The sequence below is a fragment of the Branchiostoma floridae genome, chromosome 18 (genome assembly GCF_000003815.2).
Source record: "Branchiostoma floridae strain S238N-H82 chromosome 18, Bfl_VNyyK, whole genome shotgun sequence".
Lineage (NCBI taxonomy): Eukaryota > Metazoa > Chordata > Leptocardii > Amphioxiformes > Branchiostomatidae > Branchiostoma > Branchiostoma floridae.
Window position 1 is genome coordinate 9,829,952 of NC_049996.1, and position 22,641 is coordinate 9,852,592.

Here is a 22,641-nt window from a genome sequence, read left to right on the forward strand (position 1 = left end):
ATTATCTCACCATATACACCTCGGGGCGGGGCATTAACCCTTTATTAGTTTACAGATATATAGACCCGCTATGTATGTTATTATGCCCAAAGGGTTATTTCTATCAGCAAGGGATGATACAACATACATCTCTTTAGACATTTTGGGGACAAACAGATATTCGACTTTCTTGATAGAATAAATGTCATGTCTGAGTTATCATATTGATGGACCATGTACCTAAGCCATTTGGACAGGGTACCAAGATGAAACGTCTTTTTATCAAGAAGACACACGCTCCAAACACAGGGTTGTTTAAAAACAATGTTAAAGAGTCCCACGGGGTGTCAGACACTTTTCAGAAAATTGAAACTTCATAGATGCTAAGGAAAAACAAACATCAAACCAAGGTAACTGTCAAATCAAAACTACCCTGTAGAAATTGACAAAAAAATGAACGTTGCCATTGATGAGCAACTCAGTTGATGCTGCTTTAGGCACGTTGTAATAAGATAGGTGATATCATATATACTGCTAGGCTATGAAACAATGCAATGTTCAAGCTTAGTGTATTTTCACTGGAATAAGAGGACAACAAACTTTAATCAAAATATTTTTGATGGAAATATTGAAAATACTGCAGTGTTTTAACTTATGTTTTCTCCAGTACACAGGTATTTTGTTGTGCCACAGAAATGGCACGGCTTGAATCAATTAAAAATGCTGGCAAAGTTGGTCTACATTTGATGAGGTCCATACAACTGTCTGATTGCAATACAAATTACGTTTGCATCTTTTCCCTTGGGTATGGTAATCTTGTTAATTTTTGATTAGCATTCAATCTTCTTCTTCTATAGAATTCGATCACTTCTCTTATAGGTCCATGTAACAAGACATTGTGTCAACCTGCTTTTTAATAGCCTGCTGAAAACAGACCTAAAGCACAGAGGGCAAGCTTTTCCTAGTAAATGAAACTCCAAGGGCTAAGGAAGCTTGCATGATGCAAAGCACAGTGGAGAAAGATGGAGAAAGACTGAATGCAGCTACAGGACTCTTCATGACTATAGATGCAGAATACAGAGACTGATAATGATGATGTAACAAGTGGGGTTTTATCTAAAAGATGTTAAAATAAACATATTCTTCTATTGACAGCTCATTGCATCAGGCATTCCCTGTAATTAACGGGTATTTTTTGTGTGTACTATGCAGTTTATGTAATTTCGTATCTGTTAGCATTGTAATCTTTTGTCGTTAAGTTCTACAATGACACTCTCTTGACATAGTCTGGAAAAGACTGACAGAGAGAGAGAGAGAGAACTAACAAGGAAATAATGAAACGTAAGGGAGATGCTGTTTTAATGATGTTTGTTGAACTCTCTGCCCCAAAGTGTCTACGTTTGTTCATCTTACTCTCACCATGGAGGTAAATTAGCCACAGTAGATTTCCATAATGGCACCCAATGGGACGGACGAATTCAGTGATGCGGCAATCAGTGACCTTAATGACGTTTCAAAAGTGTTGTTTAGGAATTGATACTGAAGTCAGTCACGCATTCATCGTTTACCCATTCGCATTTGCTGACAAGCATAATTGTTCGGACTAATTGAATTTTTGTAGGTCGTTCTTTTAGATATGATTTGCATCATTTGGGTTAACGGAGATGCATCACCAATGGCTTCCTATGGCTTACAGTATCGATAGTAACGTTTAACTACCATAATTCTTGAACGTTTTGAATATTTCAAACATTTATGAGGAACATCAGCTTAAGAGCAGGTACCAACTGCAAACGCAAATGAGTGCCTTTTCGTACTGTACTCGAAATCAAGAGAGGTCCAGGAAGTCCTATTAACTTTTATTGATTGCATCATAAATGTAGAAGGAGGATTTAATGTTGAGAGGCTGAAACCTGGCAGTTAAATTTCAAGTGTTAAAACATCATTATATCTTTTATTTCAAAAAGGAAAATCCCGTACTTTCAGCCGATGAAAAAAATGTGTCATTCTCCCATTGACCGATACTATCTTCCGTATTAACTGTAAATAGACAGAAACTGACTAGAAATATTCAAATGAAATAGGACCAAATATGTATGAGTATGGAATATATTATCCTAATACCATAGGAAGATGAAGATAGATCATCATATGTGTACATCCTTTTTGGATCATAAGCCTATAGTTTGGCCATCAATTGTGACAAAATTGCAAACCAAACATCCCTTGTAATGGAATACCTCTACGGCATGACTAGTGCTGCTAGTTTCTCCAAAGATGCATAACAATCTATCCGACGAAATTTTAGTACAGTTGCTTTTAAAAGGATCTTCTTTTCTGTCCTCTGCAGAAAACTCCAAAATATTAATGTCTGTTCAGATTTTCTTAATAGATACCAATCGCTTCAATAATGACTAAACATCATCCTACCAGTCTTAAGGGACTTAGTTAATCATCATATCCTCAGTTTATATCTTTGAATCTTCATTTGTTGTTTTTGCTTCAGTGCTTTGCTTACTTGTTATTTTGTTATCTCGTTTTTCTTATTTTGTATTTATTTACTCATTTGTATTCTTTTGCGGTGGTGGCATGAATATAAGTCATGACATGAGTGTGCCGTCACCATGTCTTGTAAATACATGTTGCAATAAAGAAAATGCATAAATCTTGCTCTAACTGTGGTTTACATTGGCAAAGATGTACTGCTTTGTGTAAAACTATGGTAGGGGACACTGTTTGCATTCTCCAAGTCACCAAGGTCATGATTAGTAATCTCGTCACACGGAATCCACCCCCAGCCACGACGTGCTTTGCATTGAGCCCGGATCAAGCGAACCAAACGTGCCGTGAGTCAGAATTTGATCACTTTAGGTGCCAATAAGAACGTGGGTGAGGTTAAGTTCGTTGGTGGCACATCAAACGACCTTTCTGCGGCTTACTGTATCGACAGTAACGTTAAACCAACGATAGTGCAATTAAACTGTCAGAGTAGCAGGTAATTCTGAAACCCAGATGTACTGGAAAGAACGTAAATTACGATTTAAACTAAATAGCAAGTACACTACAACTTTGTACAGAATCCAGATAGAAAACATGGCAACGTACATAGATTTGATATCAAACCAGCTACACACGCTGAATCAGAAGTAGGCTTACTGACAAAGTCGCGGATATGGGGCGTGTTCTGATCCAGAATAGGGTGATTTAGATGGGGAACCTTTGACGGACAAAATGAGATAAAACAGATAAGATAGCATCTCTGTGCAAGTGTTTTTAAGGTCATTGAGCTGGATTGCGTCTGTATATCAAACCGTCGCAAGCAAACTAAGTTGAAGAACTTGTTCAAACAAATTCAATATAATAATGTGTTAGACGTATCGACCACGACAAGCCGTTCGAACCGCCTTTTGGCACGTTGAAATCAATATTCTTACATGACTGCTGTACGTCGTAAAACCATGCACGCATCATCAATCAAGATGGCGGACCACAACTCCAATATACGTCTTTTGGAAACGTAGCCAACCAAACGTGTCTTGGTGGCAGACTTCAAGACGCGACCCAACGTGCAAAACGATTTCTGCAGTCTCATTTCTACATGGGTATGTGACCAGAATTGAAACATGCTTCAATCCAATTTCGCCCGTCTCCGTCAGAATCTCCTATGTCCTATGTATGTTAGCCTGGATACCAGAATCCGGCCCGGTCTCAATAATATCTATCGTGCATGGGGTCTAACTCAGGGGGCCTGCTATAGAACTTTTTTGGGGGAATGCTGGCCCATGAGTCGAGGAGTTAGGCTGTATAGGTCCTGGAAACAGTCTGGCATCCAGACTATATGTATGAATACGGCACCTACGAGTTAGTTTAAGATATCATACTTGATCTAATTATCTTTCATAGAAAACATATTACAAAATGCGTTATATCATTGTTTTAATTATTTTGTAACGTGTATATTTGATGCATGGTATTTTTTAGTTACTTCGCATCAATTGTTATTTGTGTAAATTTCTCGTACCGTCGATGTTGATAAGAGTTTTCCCTATGGAACATTGAAAAACACCAACAAGCAATATATATGCTTCTTCCGGTGAAGTAAACAAAACAATAAACAACACACTTAATGTCAACAACCAGCTACATGTAAATTTTCCCATGGTCGACCGATCACAGTGTTATCTGACTAAAATTTATGATAACACAACATTTGATTGACACTGATATGTGTTTAGCACCACGGCAATCGATATCTATCGAAAAATCAATCCCAACAGCGACACGAGTTGATCTTCCTCGCACGGTTTCAGATACTATCTGCTATCTTTGATACCCTTTGACGTTTATTTCGCGAATGTGACCTCCTAAATGCAGTAGACATAACTGTTAATCGACAAATGCATCATTCTTGACATGGAAGATGTATAGGTTGTGGCTAATCCTCTATTTGTGATGCGTCTGGTGTCATTGATATCACTTAGATTACACTAAAAATTTTTATTGTTTAAATTTTTTACTCCGTGTGTAGAATCTCTGTTTCATGTTCAGCCTGTCTGTTATGTTGGTATATGTACGTAGGTATTTCAATAATAATAAGTTGATTGCAAATTCTTGCCCGTGGGCTAATTACAGGTAACATGTGAGGTTTTTAACAGTAAAAAACAATATCACAAGTATCTACTCTAGTCTGAAAGCTGACTCTAGATCCGGGGTTATTGGGTTCGACTTCTAATTTTGGAGATAGTGGAAGACGAAAGATCCCACCTTTTCTATTATGTGAATAAACTGTCAAAAGAGTGTCATAAAGTGTGTGGAAAGTTGACCGCAAAAGTCAGGCTTGTTGGAGAGGCAGGAAATAGAGCTCAAAGGTGATGGAACTAGTCATTATACAAACATGGACACCCAATCACGTGCAAATGTAAGATTTATATGTGTATATAATCAGTTATGTATTTTGGACAGATGTGATGTTAATAAAGACATTATTTGCATAATCAATAAACTGCAAATAAACATGTCATACGAAAAAACTCTTAAATATCTCTTATAATGTGTCTTGTTTAATTCCAATCGGAACGAATATTTCTATTTCAGTGACTCTAACTTTTACATGTTATCCGGAAAACAGTGTTAAATGAAACTTGTTGGGCCGTGAATGATCGAATTGCAATCAAAATCAATAGTGCAAATATAAATCCACTGAGATACAACAACAACTCTCTTGATTAGACGGTGCCGATAAGCAGTCTTCACTAATACCATGCGTAATAAAGCAGGTAAAAGCAGTACAGAAGCACAGAAATCAAGCTAACAATGCGATTCAGTCTGGAAATCCGCCGCAGGCAGCGAACTTTATTCAAATGTATCGTTTCAATGACAAAGAATAAATCATATCTATAATATCCTGAATGATGGACTACACGTGACGCCAGTTGATCTAACGTAATCAGTATCCATTCATTACTGCCTGAAACAACGTTTCGCCGTTTCTAAGGGGATCTCTAATCAACGTGAATCATTATCCCATGGAGAAAATGATACCGCTTTTATTTTGTATCAGTGCTTTGTAGCAGCACACACACCATGCATAATTCCAAAGATGACTTCCCAGAGGGACCTTTCGTTTAAATTATGAGCAAGTGGTATTTTCTTGATCGACAGGCTCAGAAGGAAAACAATATCAGCAGGATGCAGTACCTTTCTCAGTGTCTTCGGTTTCGTCTCTGTTGTTGTAATTTTGGCACACGCACCCTTTCGATCTGTCTTATGTTTGAAATGCCTGTGATAAGTCTACAATAACAGGTGACACTAGAAATTTGGAAAGACAGTCTAAATCCAGGAAACGTAAATTTTTGTCTAGGTAGATTAGCCAAATGACTGAAATCCTACAAGTATGCTATTAATATCAAGGTAACAATTAGATGTCGCCTTGGACACAGCAGTTTTGCAGCATTCTGAGAAGGTCAGCTAAAATTTTGGAGCATTTGGGAGAATTCTGGGGACCTCAGGTAGAATTTGGGCAAGCTGTATGTAAGAAAATATGTTTTTCCCTTTAGTAGTTATTTCATTATGTAACATTATCAGTATCAGATGATGTAACTGTCTTCCAAGTACTAACTCCTTGAAGTTTTCCCTTAGACTATCATTCCAGATTTATAGTGTCGCCAGTTGAATAATTAACGTTACAAACGTGTTCGTTAATCGATTGTGACCAACACATCACATTAGCCCTAATGCTATTGCCATCTCGTGACTGCACTACAAAGCTTGAATAAACCATTCGCTATCGGTAAGATGTGAAATCAGCAAGACCTGGCCTGCCATTTATTGACCATTTGCTTTTCAACACGATACTGGTGACATAAAACTTCCCAGAGGTAACGGCAACAGAAGGGAGTTAAGCTTTATTGATTTTTGTAATGTCCCTCTGAGGGGAAGGATAGCTACGGAAAGCCGCTTTTCTCGGGCACAATAGTACACATTAACGAACTATAACAGCAACTCATTTGCCCCTCTATTTCAAGGTAGAAAATATTTCACAAGGTTTCATTATCGGCACGGTCTTAAACACTAATGGAAAAATGTAGATAAACTATCAAACCATGAATACAGCAAACAACTAACCATCAACAACCCAGACAAGCAACCAAGTAACCAGCTATCCAAGCAACCAAAAAATTCTATCATCTGTAGCAATTCAGATGTTTTGTTGGTCGTCGTTTACACTTTTGCTAAAACCAAAGCAAACCCATTAAACCGAGTATACAAACAACCGAGACTAATATATAAAATAGGAAAAGACACCCTGGGTAGGCTTATTCAAATAAGGTGAGGGGTAAATCAAAATAACAACTACTTGAATACATACTGAATGGAATTACGGTACGAATGATGACCATGTGATGCTGGTGTGATGCAAACGTATTTTGCTTATAATTTACACTAATGAGATATTTGGGTCAAACTGCAATCGGTTGCTACACAGTCCTATAGGCTACAACTACATCAAGCTCTTTTGTTGGCAAACCTATGGGTGGCACTGTGCAATTCAAATGTTCTGCAATGTATACGTAATGGATACCCGCTTCTTTAGACATCAGTAGACAGAGACTTTTGACTGGGGGTATACCTATATATCTAAATGTATGTATGAACGTGTGCCACCCATCCATTTATAAGTATGAAATACAAAATAATATTCGGCAACACCAGAAAACCATTAGTCACAGATGAGCAAAGTTACAAACAGATTCCAAGTTTCAAGGCCTTGCGGCGTCCATTTGAAGATTAAATACCGATAGGAATCATGTAATGACAGTAACGTATTTGCTTTCTTTCCTCCAGGCAGCAACTGCTGAAAAGGTCATTTCATCACAGGCAACCGTTCTTAGACATAAAAATTTCTCCACATCAATCAACAGTGCTCATTGTAGATTTTCGTCATGTCCAACAACTTGCAGCATATTGCCATACATTGCCGTCTCTGGCTGATGAAGAGTTTCCCTTTACCGGCCTCTAGAAAGAGCAATTATCGTACTTGAGTGAACACTCAGTCTAACTAATGACGGCTATCATTATATTCTTAAAAGAAAGACTTCAGCCATAAGACATTTCATCACCCGAAGAAGAATTGAAATGCTTAAAAGATGTGGTACGTAATTCTGCTAGCTAGACAAAACGAGCATATATCTAGGAAGATTTAATAGCGCCTACTTCATCAGATCTGCTCTAGCGATGACTGAGTCCTTCAGCGCTGAGCGTAAATGATTGCCCGTCATAATTTCCCTCCTAGCTGTGCAATAACGACTTTAGAATTCTTCATCGGTGCCAAGTCTGTAATATTGCCGCGCGGAGATTGCCATCGTGGCTAGATGTAATTTCCCACTTCAATGGATTTTAATTCGGGTTCTGAATCAATGGTGCATCGGGCACAAAGGTAGAAGAAGTAAAAGTCTTTCATGTAGCGCGGTAGCATCTGGGTTCCTTCATGCATTAATTGCTCACCGAGTCTATAATATTGTCCCAGCTACTACTAGATAATGGAGGACCTTTTACCAAAGGTGCAATTTTCCAAGACGTCTATTTTGAGAAACAAGTGAATTGGTTTTTGCCTGCTAATAGCCCTGTTCCAACAGTCCCCAATGTCAGGCCTATGCTCTCACTATCAGTCCCAATGCTTACATTCCGACAGTCTCCAAACGCAAAGCCTATACATTCACAGTATTAGCCCAAAGATCGAAGTTCTAAGTTCTTTTAACAGTCCCCAATCTCCAGGCCCATAATCTCGCTATACCTTACGAGATTTGAGAATCCTCTAATGATTCAAGAATCATCTGAATTCAGATCTCTCACTGACTACAAGTACTTAAGGTATTTTCTGTCTGGACCAAGGTCTACTCATACAACATAGATAGAGAATTAAATACCACTTGAGTTATCATGCATAAAAACAAAAAACAAAAACAAACAAACAGACAAACAAACAAACAGAAAAATCGACTAAAACATTTGGCTCCCGAGAATGTAACCATATTCGAAACAACAAAAATGAGTTGGCTGCATGGCAGCTTGACTAAAATGTGTTGAACAGATAGAAGACCTGACGGGTCAACTTAATTCCCGAAGAGTTCCAGACAGTTAGAAAACAAATCCTGCCAAGTTTTGCGGAAATTCCCAGAGGGGTGCCCCGGCGAACACGAATAGCTATCGATCGGACCTGATATCTGCGTGCGGCCTCCATTAAAACTTACGTCCCATAACAACAGGTTAGTTGAACATAGATTCCCATCAGGCAACGTTTAACTATAAATACACAGGCGCATTCGTTATACCCCCTTTCCACTAGGCGCTCTCGCCGCGCTCTCTCTGCGACCTCAAATTTGACAGATCGCTCAACGAATTCTACAAAACAGAAACGAATCTTTTACACTTTGTGTGCTTTGTTGTCTCCTCACTCACTCTTTTACGTTTTATATGATATACCCAGTGTGAAATTGAAGATTACATATATCCTCTTTAGGTTGCAGTGAGAGCGCCGCGCGATCGCCGTCTTGTGGATAGGGGACCTTACGCCGTGATCCCAAAGTGCTTCCTTAAGGCGTAGCCATATCTATACATCGTCCTCAACAGTTAACAGATATAAACTTTTGATGGTTCGAGGACAGGTCGTTTCCTTAAGAAATGCGTCGTATAGAAGCGATGTATGAAATAATATACGACACCTCGTGAAATGCTTTTCCGCTTTATTGTAAAAGCTGGATGGCAATATTTTACGACAACTGGCCGTGAATCGGTATGGTATGGTGATAATGTCGTCGGCAAAATATAAAGTACATCGCAATAGGGTATCGAAGGGGTGGAGGTGGTCAGGTAGATAGGATAGAGCGATGGTTGATATATGACCTTATTGCGCACCAATTGTACGAGGTACAAAGCATGGCATTTACTGAAATATACTACAGTTCTACAAGGCTCATGTACGTAATACTAGGGTGTGAAGTATGGGATGAAAATGGTATTTTACAGTCATTGGACGGATTTCTAGCGTCTAGACATTCTTTAATGATATGTGGCTTATTTTACTGTCTGGTGTATACGGGCTTGTAAGCTTGTGGTAAAAACAGACCACTCCTACCAGCAAGAGTTTAGCCAACCTCCTCGGCTAAACAGCAACGTATGCTGAGGGTAAACTTTAAGGGAGGGGGCCAACTCTGGGATCGGGCGGGCGTATGTTGCTTCTTTAGCCGGCGCGATTAGCATGGATGCCCCTGGGGGTTTCGCTCTTTCCCGTAACTTTGACAAATGGACATTTGTATTATGTGAAACAACGGAAGACTACAAGGACCGTTGATAAATCTTATTTGCCCTTCTATGAGACATTGAGCAAATCTCATCACTGAAAAGGATGCGCCATGTCTGAAGAAGCTTTGATATGCAGCCTTGTTGAAAATATCATTGCAGCAATGTAGGCATAACGTAGTTATGTATACATCAATACAGCAGATATGATAATCCCGCGATCAAATGCTATAATATTCCTTTTGGGAACTCCTCAATGATAAATGATGTCGTTCGATTGCTGCGAGAAAGTCCCTGCTGTTTATGACAGATTAGACAGAGTGCCTCGTAGCGCGCAGCAAAGAGGTGATCAACAGGTCAAAAATCGATGTGTCGCCCCCATACACGACCTCCTGGTCTCACAGGGTCTGACCCCACAACCTAACGCCAGTCTCTGGACATTTAAACCGCTTTGAAATATGACATTTCGGAGACGCTTTGACGAGGGTTTCAGATTTCTACTTTACGATGTTTCCTGGAATCTTCCCTCATGGAAAAGTTCCAAGAATAACAACAGAGGCAATTCATATCCAATGCTGCGCCCATATTTCAGGAAAACATCCCATTCGATGCACTACTTATACAATGACAAGTATTTCAGTTTGTGTGACTTGTGTAGCTTTTTCTGACAAAAGCTCATCCAATACATTCTCAAAAATGTACTAACAAAACAAACATCAAACAATCACAAAAGATCGGTGAACAACTTTACCTTTTGAGTCTGCCATCTCCTTCTCTGTAGACCGGGGTAGAAAAGGTGATTTTCCATTTCCGTTCTTGTCCGCAGACCAAGGTGATGTTGGACCAATAGTCACGTCCGACGGCAAAACTTCCTTGTCCAACTGCAGGGGTGTTGTTTGCTCCCAGCAAAGACCAAAACCATTCATGTACCTCTGATTGAGTAGACGCGTCTGTGTCACCCCCATTGCCCGTACTATTGTCAAACTGTGACTTTCTGTCCACGCAGGTGTATGTGGCCATCGTGTCATTGAACTGGGAGTCTATTAGCCCCACACAACTCTTCATTATGTTGGAGTGTCGGAGTAATAACGTGTTCAGTAGAGCGTTGTACATATCGTTCCTCCCATCTTTCATTTCACCTCGCAGAGACCTTTGCAGTCTTGAGATAACGCCTGCTGCATCGTAAATTGATTTCAGTTCCGGCCCGAGGTCGGACGCCATCTTGTCCATCTCCGAGCCAGAGGAGGTGTATATCGCTAAATCGGTTGTTTCGCACGTTCGAGAAGTTCTGGCTGACTCCACAGCCTCCAGCGCTAACGATTTCTGGTCCACGAAATGCGATGAAGCTCGGTTGGTGATCGTTAGAGCCGGGTTGGCAGTAGTTATGGATGTGGTTGTTGAAGTGGAGGGAAAGGTTTTGGAGCCGGAGGCCGTCATAGATGATGGAGTCGTACCCAGCACTGATGCCGTACTTTTAACAGCTGTCATTTGGCTCAGGACTACAGGCAGCTGACACCACAAGAGTGGCAGAAGTACTGGCAGTCTCCACATACACGTCCCTGTCCCGTCTTGATACATGATGGCTTTCAGAATATTCGATATGCGGAAAGGGAACGTATTTTCAGGATTACGCCATGCAGTTGATATATGTCTTCTGTAACCACTTGGTATCAAAATGCAGACACAGAAATAGTCAACGAAGCTACATTTGCTGGCATTACCGTAGACACCTCTGCGATGTCTGTAATGTCTTCTCCTCTAATCTTATACCGAGTCTGCTCACATGTTTTCTGTAGAAACGAAGAGACATGATCAGATTAGGAAGATGCGTACGTAAGGCTTTATGACGCTTGCTATGACGTGCGGCCGGCAGTAATCCATATGCACTGTCAGTCATCATGCTTTGCTTAAGTCACGATCCAATTCTTCCATGACGACTGAGCTTTTCACTAGGTACTTAGGCGTTGCTCTACATAGCAATCCTATTCGCTGAAACGCTATATTTCTTTCAATTTTGTTGAAAGCTAGAAGTCCAGGGAAGCATTAAAACGGTGACCATCCAAAGACATATGGTGAACATGGTGGAGTTTCTGTAAAGCGTTTTTGAAACATCATTACTCCTCTGTTATTTTGCAATGTTCTTTACTTTACAGTAATCCATATGCACTGTCAGTCATCATGCTTTGCTTAACTCACTACTCACGAGCAAATTCTTCCTTGACGACAACCGCTTTTCACTGGTTACTTAAACCTTACTCTAGATAACAATCCGGTTCGCCGAAGCACCATATTTCTTACACTTTTGCTGAAAGCTAGAAGTCCAGGGCATCAGTAAAACGGTAAATCATCCAAAGACATATGGTGGACATGATGGACTTTCTGTATAGCGTTTTTGAAACATCATCACTCCTCTGCTGTTTGCAATGTTCTTTACTTTCTTATTTATGACAGGACACCAAAAGCAAACAGCACTCATAATATGTTATGCCTTACATTTGATAAACATTTAAAACTGGTATCATCCTGTTTAGAAGCCTTTGTTGTCAAACCGCAAAGATTTGTAGTATTCTGAAGTTCATGGATCAATAAGCCGTTTGCACGAAACAAAACGCTGACTTTAGCGGTTCCGTATATAGCACTCTCTAGTAAAGTAGACCCCCTCTAGTCTGCCAGATGAAGTGTGTACTTTGTCCATGTCAAACCAAAGCTGTTGCAAGGAAATGGAAATTGTGCTTGACTACGTGTATGCATCACATCGGACGGCCCAAGTGTGAAATCATATGTACATCCATTAGAACGTGGGAAGAATGCTTCCAAACATGTACGGCTTGACTCTAACCCTTCTGGCTTTCTACGTCGCCCTACTCAGAAGGTAACGATCAACGTAAACTGGCATATACATTAAGTAAATCTTATGGGTCACTGTAAGCATTCATGCTCTTTCGCATGGCTTTGAGATCTTTGATCAATCCAATCGGTGATACCGTGTTGATCTAAGACTTCCCCCGCATCTACGAAGCTTTCTTTTCCGTTACCGTCACACCTAATTGCACAGACACAAAGCGGCTTTCCTTGAATCCTTGTCTTTGACGTTAATGTCAAACTACGTGGTTGAGATCTCGCTACAGGAAGTGTTCCTACGGAGGCAGATATGATATTAACTGGTTGCTAGAGCTTTAAAATCCCGTTAAGGCGTCTAGATGTGACTCGCAACAACATCACTGCGTATGGTTGCCATGGACATAAGATACTACCCTAGCGCTTTGCTTGATGCTATACATATACAGTTTACATGAAATTTGTTGCCAATAGAGCCAAGTCTATCCACCAAAAAAAGACCAAAAGATTGGCTCTAGTGTAGAATACTGCCATAGCTATGATCAAAGGCGATGGATCTTACCTTTTGAGTGCTGAACTGCTTTCAGCTGAACCGTTTGTGACATGCTCAACAATGTCTATCCGTAAATACACCGTGTAAAATCCCACTATCGCTCAGACGACATGTAGCCGAGTGGCAAACGCATGTTGGCCGTCAAACGCTGTTTAGTTCCGTTGACAAGGACACGCCCGCTAGCATCCCTGCAGTTGGTGGGCACATTTGATGTTAGGTTTGCGCGGCGCAACATCCTTCGCAACAGCGAACATTTAGCGCTACCGAGCTCCGAAAGCGCTTCCCCATTCTTGCAACGCCAACCCCACCCTGAGATCCTCCTTACGATCTCTTTATGGGATGCTCCGAGACGAAGATGACACTTGCTGCCGCCCCTCTTCCATCCTCTTATTTTCCGGGTTGGATGCCGTGTGCATCCCCGTCAGTCCTTCCGGCGAGGCACTAAAACGTCGCACGACTGGGTAATTAACGGCACCCGCTCACGAAGTGGCGGCCCGGCCTCGATATCAACCGGACAATTAATCACGGATCTCTGCATCAATATCAACTTCTCTTCACGAACACAATTAACGACACAATTACATGTCAAATGAATTTTTTCGGAGCAGAATCCCGTGGCTGGGGTCCACAAGGATCAGCGCAGCCTGACACCACAGGATTCACGGGTGTATATTCTACCACCACCACGCAGCTTACATGACTGGAATTGGTAACTCCTTACAGCACACGTACACAGCCTCCACTCCTCCGTTAGCTATATCAGATGCATTAACACGACAGCAGCTAGAAACAGACAAGACCGTTGTAGAATTAGATCCCTGATGGGTTTGATAACCCTCCGTCATTCCGAGCTGACACCGTGTACTGTATCGTACCACATGATGTCCTTGGCCATATAAACCCTCTGCATGGCTCTGCCTTCCAACTCGAATGAATCTATCCACCTTAATAACTTTTTGATAGTGTGTCGTTGGGTGATTACATCTAAGAGGAGACGTGTCGCATCTTTCTGATGCCCCGGGCTGTGCTAGAATCTGCACCGCTGAACTCTGTCTGTAGATTGCGCTGATTGCGACGATAAATCTTCCGCCCACGCCGCGACCGTCTGACGGCGGGGCACCTCTGTAATCTCCGCAGGAAATCTCAGCCAATTTTCGGCTATGGTAAACCGCTTTTTACCAGAGATTGGAAGGGACTGAAAGCTTGGCTGGGAGCTGCAAAGAACGATTAGAAGATACCACTAAACGCACAAGGGGAAATGGATTCTTCGCTAGAAGAGAACTAGAAAAAGCCCCTCAGTACCTAAACAAAACAACGTACACAGATACACTCAGCATCACCGAATAGCGCATCTATATCACAATAATTTAATTGCCAGTCACCCTACTACCTTTAAAAAAAGGGCATGCATAAGTATATATACCAAGAACATGTAGCGTTTAAATATTCCCAGTCAGTTTTCTAGTCCACTGGAGCAAAATGGGTTTTATATTCCCCATCGACTCGGTGTTTTGGGATGTCGTAAACGAAGCGAAGACTGCAATCAGTTGGTTCCAGCACGCCTCATCCATCCGAAAGGTCACCCCAGTAAAGTGGAGTCCCGGCGGCATGAGTACCACGTAGTCACGTATATATTGGGAGCTTGTCCCGGGGATGTGGATGGACATTTAGCGTGGCCTTTAACTGGTGATGAAAGCCATTTGGAACGAACGCTGTCTTACACGATGGGAACGGAATGGAGGACGTGCCGGGTCTCAATGAGAGCTAGAGGAGACGGATTTTCACGAGAAAAAGTAATCTTCTCTTACGTACACCCCAAGGTCACAAAGGAGGCATTCTTGAACTTTCGTGGTCATGCTTTTAGCTGGAACTACGACTAACAGGAGTTACAGTACATTACCGACCTAAAACATCTATTTATCCATGATGGAAACTTCTGATGTTTCTATGTTCTCCATGACATTGCCGGCTAGACGTGGGGACGAAGCACCTTACTCAGAAATCGCCATAACTCAAACCTTTGTGACGTTTACAAATAATGCCACTTCGCTACAAAGAAATCTGTTTTGGGTAGTATTCGACTCCCACTGGCTTTTTTAAAATCCTACAAAGCTAACTGCCTCTGTACGATTGACTGTAAAAGTTGGCTGAAATTACTATAGACTCTACTCTACTTTGGTAGGGCCAAAACGTCTGAATTCCTGATCATATAATCTGTTCCACCGAATTATTTCAGGTCCGGTTTTCTGGACCGGTACAATAAGAAAAACCGGTTTTGTACCGGTACACCGTACCGTACCGGTACCCATCCCTAATCATGAGTATTTGGTTTCTGACATCAAGTGTGTGTCCAAGATTAATCTGCATATCAGAAAAAATGTGTAAAGTTGTGTCAACAAGAGTGATTTTAGACAAATACTTGAAGAATAGCAATTAGGGACTTTCTCAACCTTACAAATCTCATTTGTTGATTAGCATTTCACGGCATGAACTGATAGGTCTTTTCAATCGTAACAAGTATGCTACAAATTTGTAATTAGAGCTCTTTGATCAGGAACCTCTTGTATTGGCTATTTGAGATATGTTGGCTCTATGAGATATGTTGGCTCTACGTCAATAGTTTCCTGGGTCACCATAGTAACGTTAAGATAAATTAATATTAATGCTTGTGCTGAGATTAATAGTAGGAGAGAGTCTACTTCGAAGCATGAGGTGGTGGAGGAAGATGGAGTCCGAGCATTCGACAACCACCGCCGTATGTCTACTCCTATCTTAATATGACCAAAGTTCCTACAATGCGTACTTATCAATTCAAGAGGTTGTGATGTTAACAACTACTCATTGGACATCTTTATGAAGACACGGCTCTGAGATGGTGAACCGAAGGCGCGTAAGTTTGTACGTTATATTACTTCTTGTGGCATGGAGTGGAACAAGCTACACGACCATCTCCTCTAGTTTGGAATGCTGTGAGACATTTCCTGGGCATGCGGGTATTCCATCGCGAGGCCTATGGTGTTTAAAAGCTTGCCGTTTCCAGCACATCCCCACTGCGATGTCACCGAATATTCAAGAGTTATCGCTTCAGCATCAGAATATCACGAACATCAGGGTGGGAGACTTTCACGGTCTAATGTCTTTGACAGATCTGCGAATACAGGACAGTCATGTTGTGAATCTACAACCAGGCTGTTTTGAAAGCTTGACACGTCTGAACAAAGTAGATCTCCGTAGGAACAGTATCAAGCGACTGGAGGCAGAAACGTTCAAGGGACTGGAACAGCTTAGATCTCTGAACTTGGACGATAATGAGATATATCATATTGACAATGTTGCTTTTGCGGGGCTCGTCAAACTAAGATCCTTGTCTATCAAGGATAATTGCCTTTCTGGCATTCCACAAGGTATGGAGTATATAAGTTATGTCTACTTGAATAACAATCCCATAGCATCGGTGGGAAATGTTGGAGAATTGAGGCACCACTTAACGTTGGCTTTCGATTACAAGATTCGGTGCGACTGCAGTATGAGAGAAGTCAAGAAATGGGTCCTTGAAAATGAGGAAATGCTATGGAGAATTGCGTGTATGGATGGTGAAACTGGAAGCTTCAAGCCAATTCAAGATGTCCGTTGGGATGACCTGACGTGTGTCTCACCTGACGTGTCTATCATCACAGACAATGGAACCGTCACAGGTAACGTTTCCCTCACCTGCCAGACAGACTGTCAGGAAGGTCTAGAGTTCTCATGGGTCGCACCAAATGGAGACTACAGATCATCAACTTATGAGTTCTCCAAAAAAAAACACCCACGTCAGCAAACTGTCGTGTAAAGGGTCAAACATCGCAAGACTAGAAACGAAGAGAATGTGCTACTCTGTGTTGAGCATCCCTACGATAGGCAATGGCACTGAAGGCACGTACAGTTGTAAAGTGACGGCTAACCATACCGAGAACGGAAGTGCATCTGTAGTGTATCAGGACATAGTAGCAACTCAACAAGGCAACCTTTACATGGCTCAGCCTGACAATATTACGACAAAACCAAGTGAGAGAAGCACCGGGAAGTACAACCCTCAGCGTCTAACAACAGTCCGGAATGCCATGGTGCCAGTAGATGGCAATACCGTTGAAAATGATACCCCAAATCGACCTCCTCCGGGACTGTCTATCGTAGAGCTTGTCTTTGCTGGACTTGCATCTTTCTTTGGAGGTTGCATTATCATTGCAGCAATAGCCGCTTGTGTTCACAAGTTTCAAGGACATAGAGCAGTAGATGGAGGCTCCGAAAATGATGACCAGTGTTCGGGGGTGGTTGGTAGAACGGAAAGCCACTATGAGAACGACAACCAGTCTTCGGACACGGTCGCAGACACAAGTGCCAGAGGTGGCCACTACGAAAACGATGACCAGTTTGCGGCCACAGGAGGAGCTGACGGTGGACACTACGAAAACGATGGCCAGTTCTCAGACGCAGGAGGTGCCAAAAGTGGACAGTATGAGAATGATGACCAGCTCTCAGAAGCAGGAGGCGCCAGTGGTGGTCACTACGAAAATGAAGACCAGTTCTCTGAGGCTGACCCACACCACTACGAGAATGATGACGACGACGACTTCTTAAACGCTGAAGCTGAGGGCCGGTATGATAATGATGATCAACTTTCCGCCAGTCACGTGGGCAAGAACACACAAGGGACGATCCGAGCTAAGACCACTCGGACCAAAAGCAGAATAAGTCGTGCTCACAAGAGTGATCACTTGATCAAAACAAGAGCTCTCTCCAACCACCCTAAATCAAACTTACTCCGAGTATGGTAGCATTTCATATCAAAGCACAATCACATGGACACTATGACAACGAAAGTGACGTTACCAGCAATGAAGCTCACACACCTTCGACCAATGGGCTATCTACAGCCACAGAACTATCGCCTGGGCATTATGATAACGACAAGAACACCAAGGATCTTGCTGCCAGCTCTTCTAACGCTACAGGAGAGGAAGACTCAGATCCAGAATATATGACGTTCCCCGAAGCTAGCACAGAACAAGAAGCCGAAGCCAGGGAGGGAAATCTACAATGTGAGAGAGAAACCAAAGGCAAGGACACCGTCACCAGGTCTGCAAGTGATAGTGACATGTCAGATCATGGTTATATGACGTTTCCTGGGACGAAAAACGCTGACGATCAGGACATAGATACAGAAAATTGTAACGATAAAGAGCCAGAGATGGACATTGCTTCGGTTAATGAAGACGACTGTTTAGAACACACTTATGTGAAGTTTCCTGATGCGGAAGATGTTGAAGAATATCAAGAGGAGAGGGGACAGAAAAACAGACTAACATATCCAGCTGATAATGATCACGTTTACGTGACATTTCCAAGCTCGGACAATGTCAAAGAGTAACAATGGGAACAAGAACTGCAACATCTTATTAGCTAAAGAAACTGACGATCACTTTGCTCAAGTGACTAATTGTAATATTTTCTGTAAGCTACTCAACTGCTGTCAAAAGTAGTATGTCTATGTGAGTAAGCTTTCACCATAGATCTGGCCAGCTAACCGTAGTTTTATCATTCTTGTGCTTTAGCAAGTGTTGTGACTGTTATACGTACATGTAAATAAGCAATTTTTGGTCATTTATTCTTCTTAAGCTGCTTAAGCTGCAAAGGACACCCTAGAGTATATTGTAGCAGGTGTCAAAAATTTCATTTTTTAAAACAATTGTTTGATCAAATTGGTGATTTTGAAAGCAAATATGCTTGGCATTACGTACAATGTCATGAAGGGTATTCTGTTAAACAGCGTTTGTCACATATGATTGACTATCGTTTGTAGTGAAAGCGTATCGGATACAAAATAAAATGTTTCTAAACATGAATGGCTGACTTAATGACTGTAGCCACAGTCTCCCAAGTAGACTAATTTGTTACCGCATTGATTATCGATGATGAAAATCAGAATCTATCTTCACCAATGACTGCTTGTTTCAAATCATACAAATGGTGCGTGTCCAAGATTAACCTTTATTTGAAAAATCGTATAAACTCCCCAAGAGTGATCTCAGACAAAAGACTAGCAATTAGGGACCTGCCCAACCTTACAAATCTCGTTTGTTGATTAGCATTTCCAGCATGAAATGATAGGTCTTTTCAATCGTAAGAGGTATGCTACAAATTTGTAAACAGTGGTCTTTGATCAGGAACCTCTTGTATTGGCTATTTGAGATATGTTGGATCTACGTCAATAGTTGCCTGGATCACCATAGTAACGCTCTTTGATCAAGAACATCTTGTATAGGCCATTTGAGATACAGTATGTTGGATCTGCGTCAATAATTGCTTGAAAACCACAGAAACGATAAAAGAACTACCTGGATAGTAGACTCGTATACATCTTTAATGTCCCTGCAGTGAATACGGCAACACTAGGAGTAAGGGGTATTCTTCTATATAATGATGAGAGTTTGTTTCTTTTTCATTCCAGTCTTTACATTATATGCGCGCAAATTTCTAAGAAAGTTGAAAGAAAAGGCGCAGCGATTTTCACACAAACAATCTGTAAAATGAAGACAGTCTACTACTTTTAATTTCTTCCCAGTCTTTCTTCTTGATCAACATTCCACACCACGAAATGGCAGGTCTCTACATCTCTACCTCCATTCGAGGTATGCTACAAATTTGCACACAAAACCCTTTGATCAGGAACCTTCTGTATTGGCTATTTGAGATATGTTGGATCTGCGTCAATGAGAACCATAGTATCTTTTGATATTCAGATCGTATTTTTCATGTCATTTGTCATGTTTAAAAAAAAACTACAATAAATATTGTGACAACAGGATGAAATGATTTTCTCCTTTTGTGATAAGGGTGGTTTGATTTCCTTTCCAAATTGCAAGCACCATCTTCACCTATGCCCACTTCCCTCTCGACATTTGTATAATGTAACTTGGTGAACCTTTCCTCAATCTTCCAAAGTACATGGCTAACCAATTATTCTTGTATTGGCTATGTTGAATCTGCGTCAATAGTTGCCTTGAAAACCATTAACAAGAAAATAACTCCTTGGGTGGTAGACTTTTATTGTTTATGATACTACGAGCAAAGGGTATCATTCTATAGTGATGAAATGTTGTAATCAATTGAATTATATATGTGCGCTAATTTCATAACTTTTTGCAGAGGCAGCCATATGTTGTATAGACGCGTTTATATTCACCGCACACTTTTGACAGGCCTTGCATTTGTAACACACGACCTTTTCACTAGTCTCCTTCTGTGACGCTTGCTTTGGCCTGACGTCTTTATGACGCACATGAATAGGCACCGTGGTGTGATTGACGGGGGCAGGGCGTGCGTCGTGTGACCTATGCTGGTCCAGTGCACCCTTACGCCTACAAATTTTATAAAGGAAAGATAGCACCAGTACGTCAATGAAGGTTAGACATCCAGGTAATAAGATACGCCCAAAAGCAGTTACTCAAGCAACTTGATATGGTTTTGGGCACGCTCAGGCGACTAGCATCCACTGTTTTTGCCAGTGACACAGATAGCACTGGTAGTATAGTAATGCCACTCCGGACCACATGCACGTTTATCAATTTCAATGTTTGTGAGCTCATCGTATGCAATCTCCAAGCAGATCCTAGCTACGGTAGTATATAAAGCTGCCAGAGGAGTGAAGCCGGCCTAGGAATGTGTTTGGCTACCGGGGTAAATAAATGTACACCTATTGGCTGACCACACTTCTTATGCCATCGCAGGATCTGCTTGGAGATTAAGGGTATGGCCTGTCAGCTGGTTCATAGAAACATGATTTACAAAGTCCTAGAAGTCTGACACGAGGATTGAAACCATCATATCAACTAGATTATTCAGTGGGATTTTGCACTATCTAGACAATTATAGATAAAACTAGTAGACGGGATGTAAATTGGAGTGAGACGGATATCCCCCGTCTCTGCTCTTATCTGCGACATCCTCTCAAAATTAGTGCATAATGAAAAAGTGTGGGGCCGCGCAGCACAGTGGTAGTGTATTCGGCCCGTGACCGAGAGGTCGCCGGTTGGAATCCGCCTGCCGTGTTGCCGGTCTTGTGCCCTTGGGAAAGGCACTTTACACGACTTTCCTCACTTTACTCAAGTGAAAAATGAGTCGTCCCTCGGATAGGACATAAAATGGAGGTCCTGTGTCTGGGGAGAGCCACACCTCATGCACGTAAAAGAACCCCCACACGTGCGATGGTGCGGTGTGCGTTGGTGCAAATCCTTCTGTCGGGAGTTGGTGATTCACTTCAAATCACCCGGATGGAGGCCTGGCGAACCCCTGTCTCGTATCAGCCACATGTTGATCTACATCATTCACCCGGACGGGTGTGTCACCCCGTAAGGGGCGGTATAACCCGTCGTGTGCGAACATGTACAGGGTTAGCCCTTGACAATAGCCTACGGCTAGTTGGGCAGCCCTGTCAGTTTGTAAACAGCTGAACAAATAAATAAAAATAAATAAAGTGTTGCTGCAAGATTAAACAGGATAATTATGTGCAAGATGCAGACAGTTCCCAGCTAGAAATGATCTTTTCTCTCACGTGTATTCAGGTTATCAAAAACTACATTAAAGCTGCAAAAGTATGTCGCGCGCCCCTTATACATGGAAATCACAGCACCATGTAGGTGAATACAGTTTCGATCTATTTCTTACGAGAATAATCAAGTCACAGATTACAACAGCGATGGGGGATATCAGTCTAGGGTGACCTTTCTTGTACTCCAATCTTCCATCCCGTCTTCAAGGCGTCTTGGAGGATTGCAGGAGCAGACGTCTAGCTGACGTCTTCCCACCCGTTTCAATCCAAGAGGTGCACTATGCATGCATCTCAGATGTTTGGCAACTATCCCAATCCCGGGAAATTGCACATCGCAGCAGAAATGTCATGATGTATATACTTAAGAAATGTAAACTCTTTGGAGTTCGTGCGTAGCTGTGTTAAAACACGTATACCCGAACGTGCAGTCATCTAAATGTCACAATATTTGAACGGTACAACACCCTCATGTATGTTGCTTGTAGCTGTGTTAGAAAATGTAGACAAGAATTCAAAGTGCAGTCATCTAAACATTCCAACATTTTAATGGTACCTCACCATCCAGTAACTTGTTAGTATTGCATACCACTTAAAGCTTGCACCAGGTTTGCAGGCTACATGTAGCTGGAAGGAAATTCACATCGGAGTACCATTTACAAATTTTCACATCGTCACATCAGTCAAAGGTGATCCGTTGGAATCTGACGTACGCCAACATCCGAAAACGTGACGTCAGAATGGGGTCAAATGTGCCCAAAAGTCAATACCGCCAGCCAGCCTCTCTGAATATTATTTTCATCTGGGCATCCAACATATCCATACCATCCAACAGTTTCTAGAAACGCATGCTCAGTTTACTCTCCAAGAAGAGGTTGATGGGGAA

The 22,641-nt window shown here is 41.7% G+C and overlaps 1 protein-coding gene across 1 annotated transcript in view; it reads right to left on the bottom strand.

Moving 5' to 3' along the window:
• The window catches only part of LOC118406091 (probable G-protein coupled receptor 158), a 28,654-nt gene extending 14,321 nt beyond the window's left edge, over positions 1-14,333 (bottom strand). The window contains exons 1-2 of the mRNA XM_035805951.1: positions 13,178-14,333; positions 10,529-11,567 (exon numbers count right to left, since the gene is read on the bottom strand). Of these exons, the coding sequence (XP_035661844.1) occupies positions 10,529-11,355 (827 nt within the window). The 5' untranslated portion in view covers positions 11,356-11,567; positions 13,178-14,333. The remainder of the gene's footprint in view (positions 1-10,528; positions 11,568-13,177) is intronic.
• Positions 14,334-22,641: the final 8,308 nt, after the last annotated feature.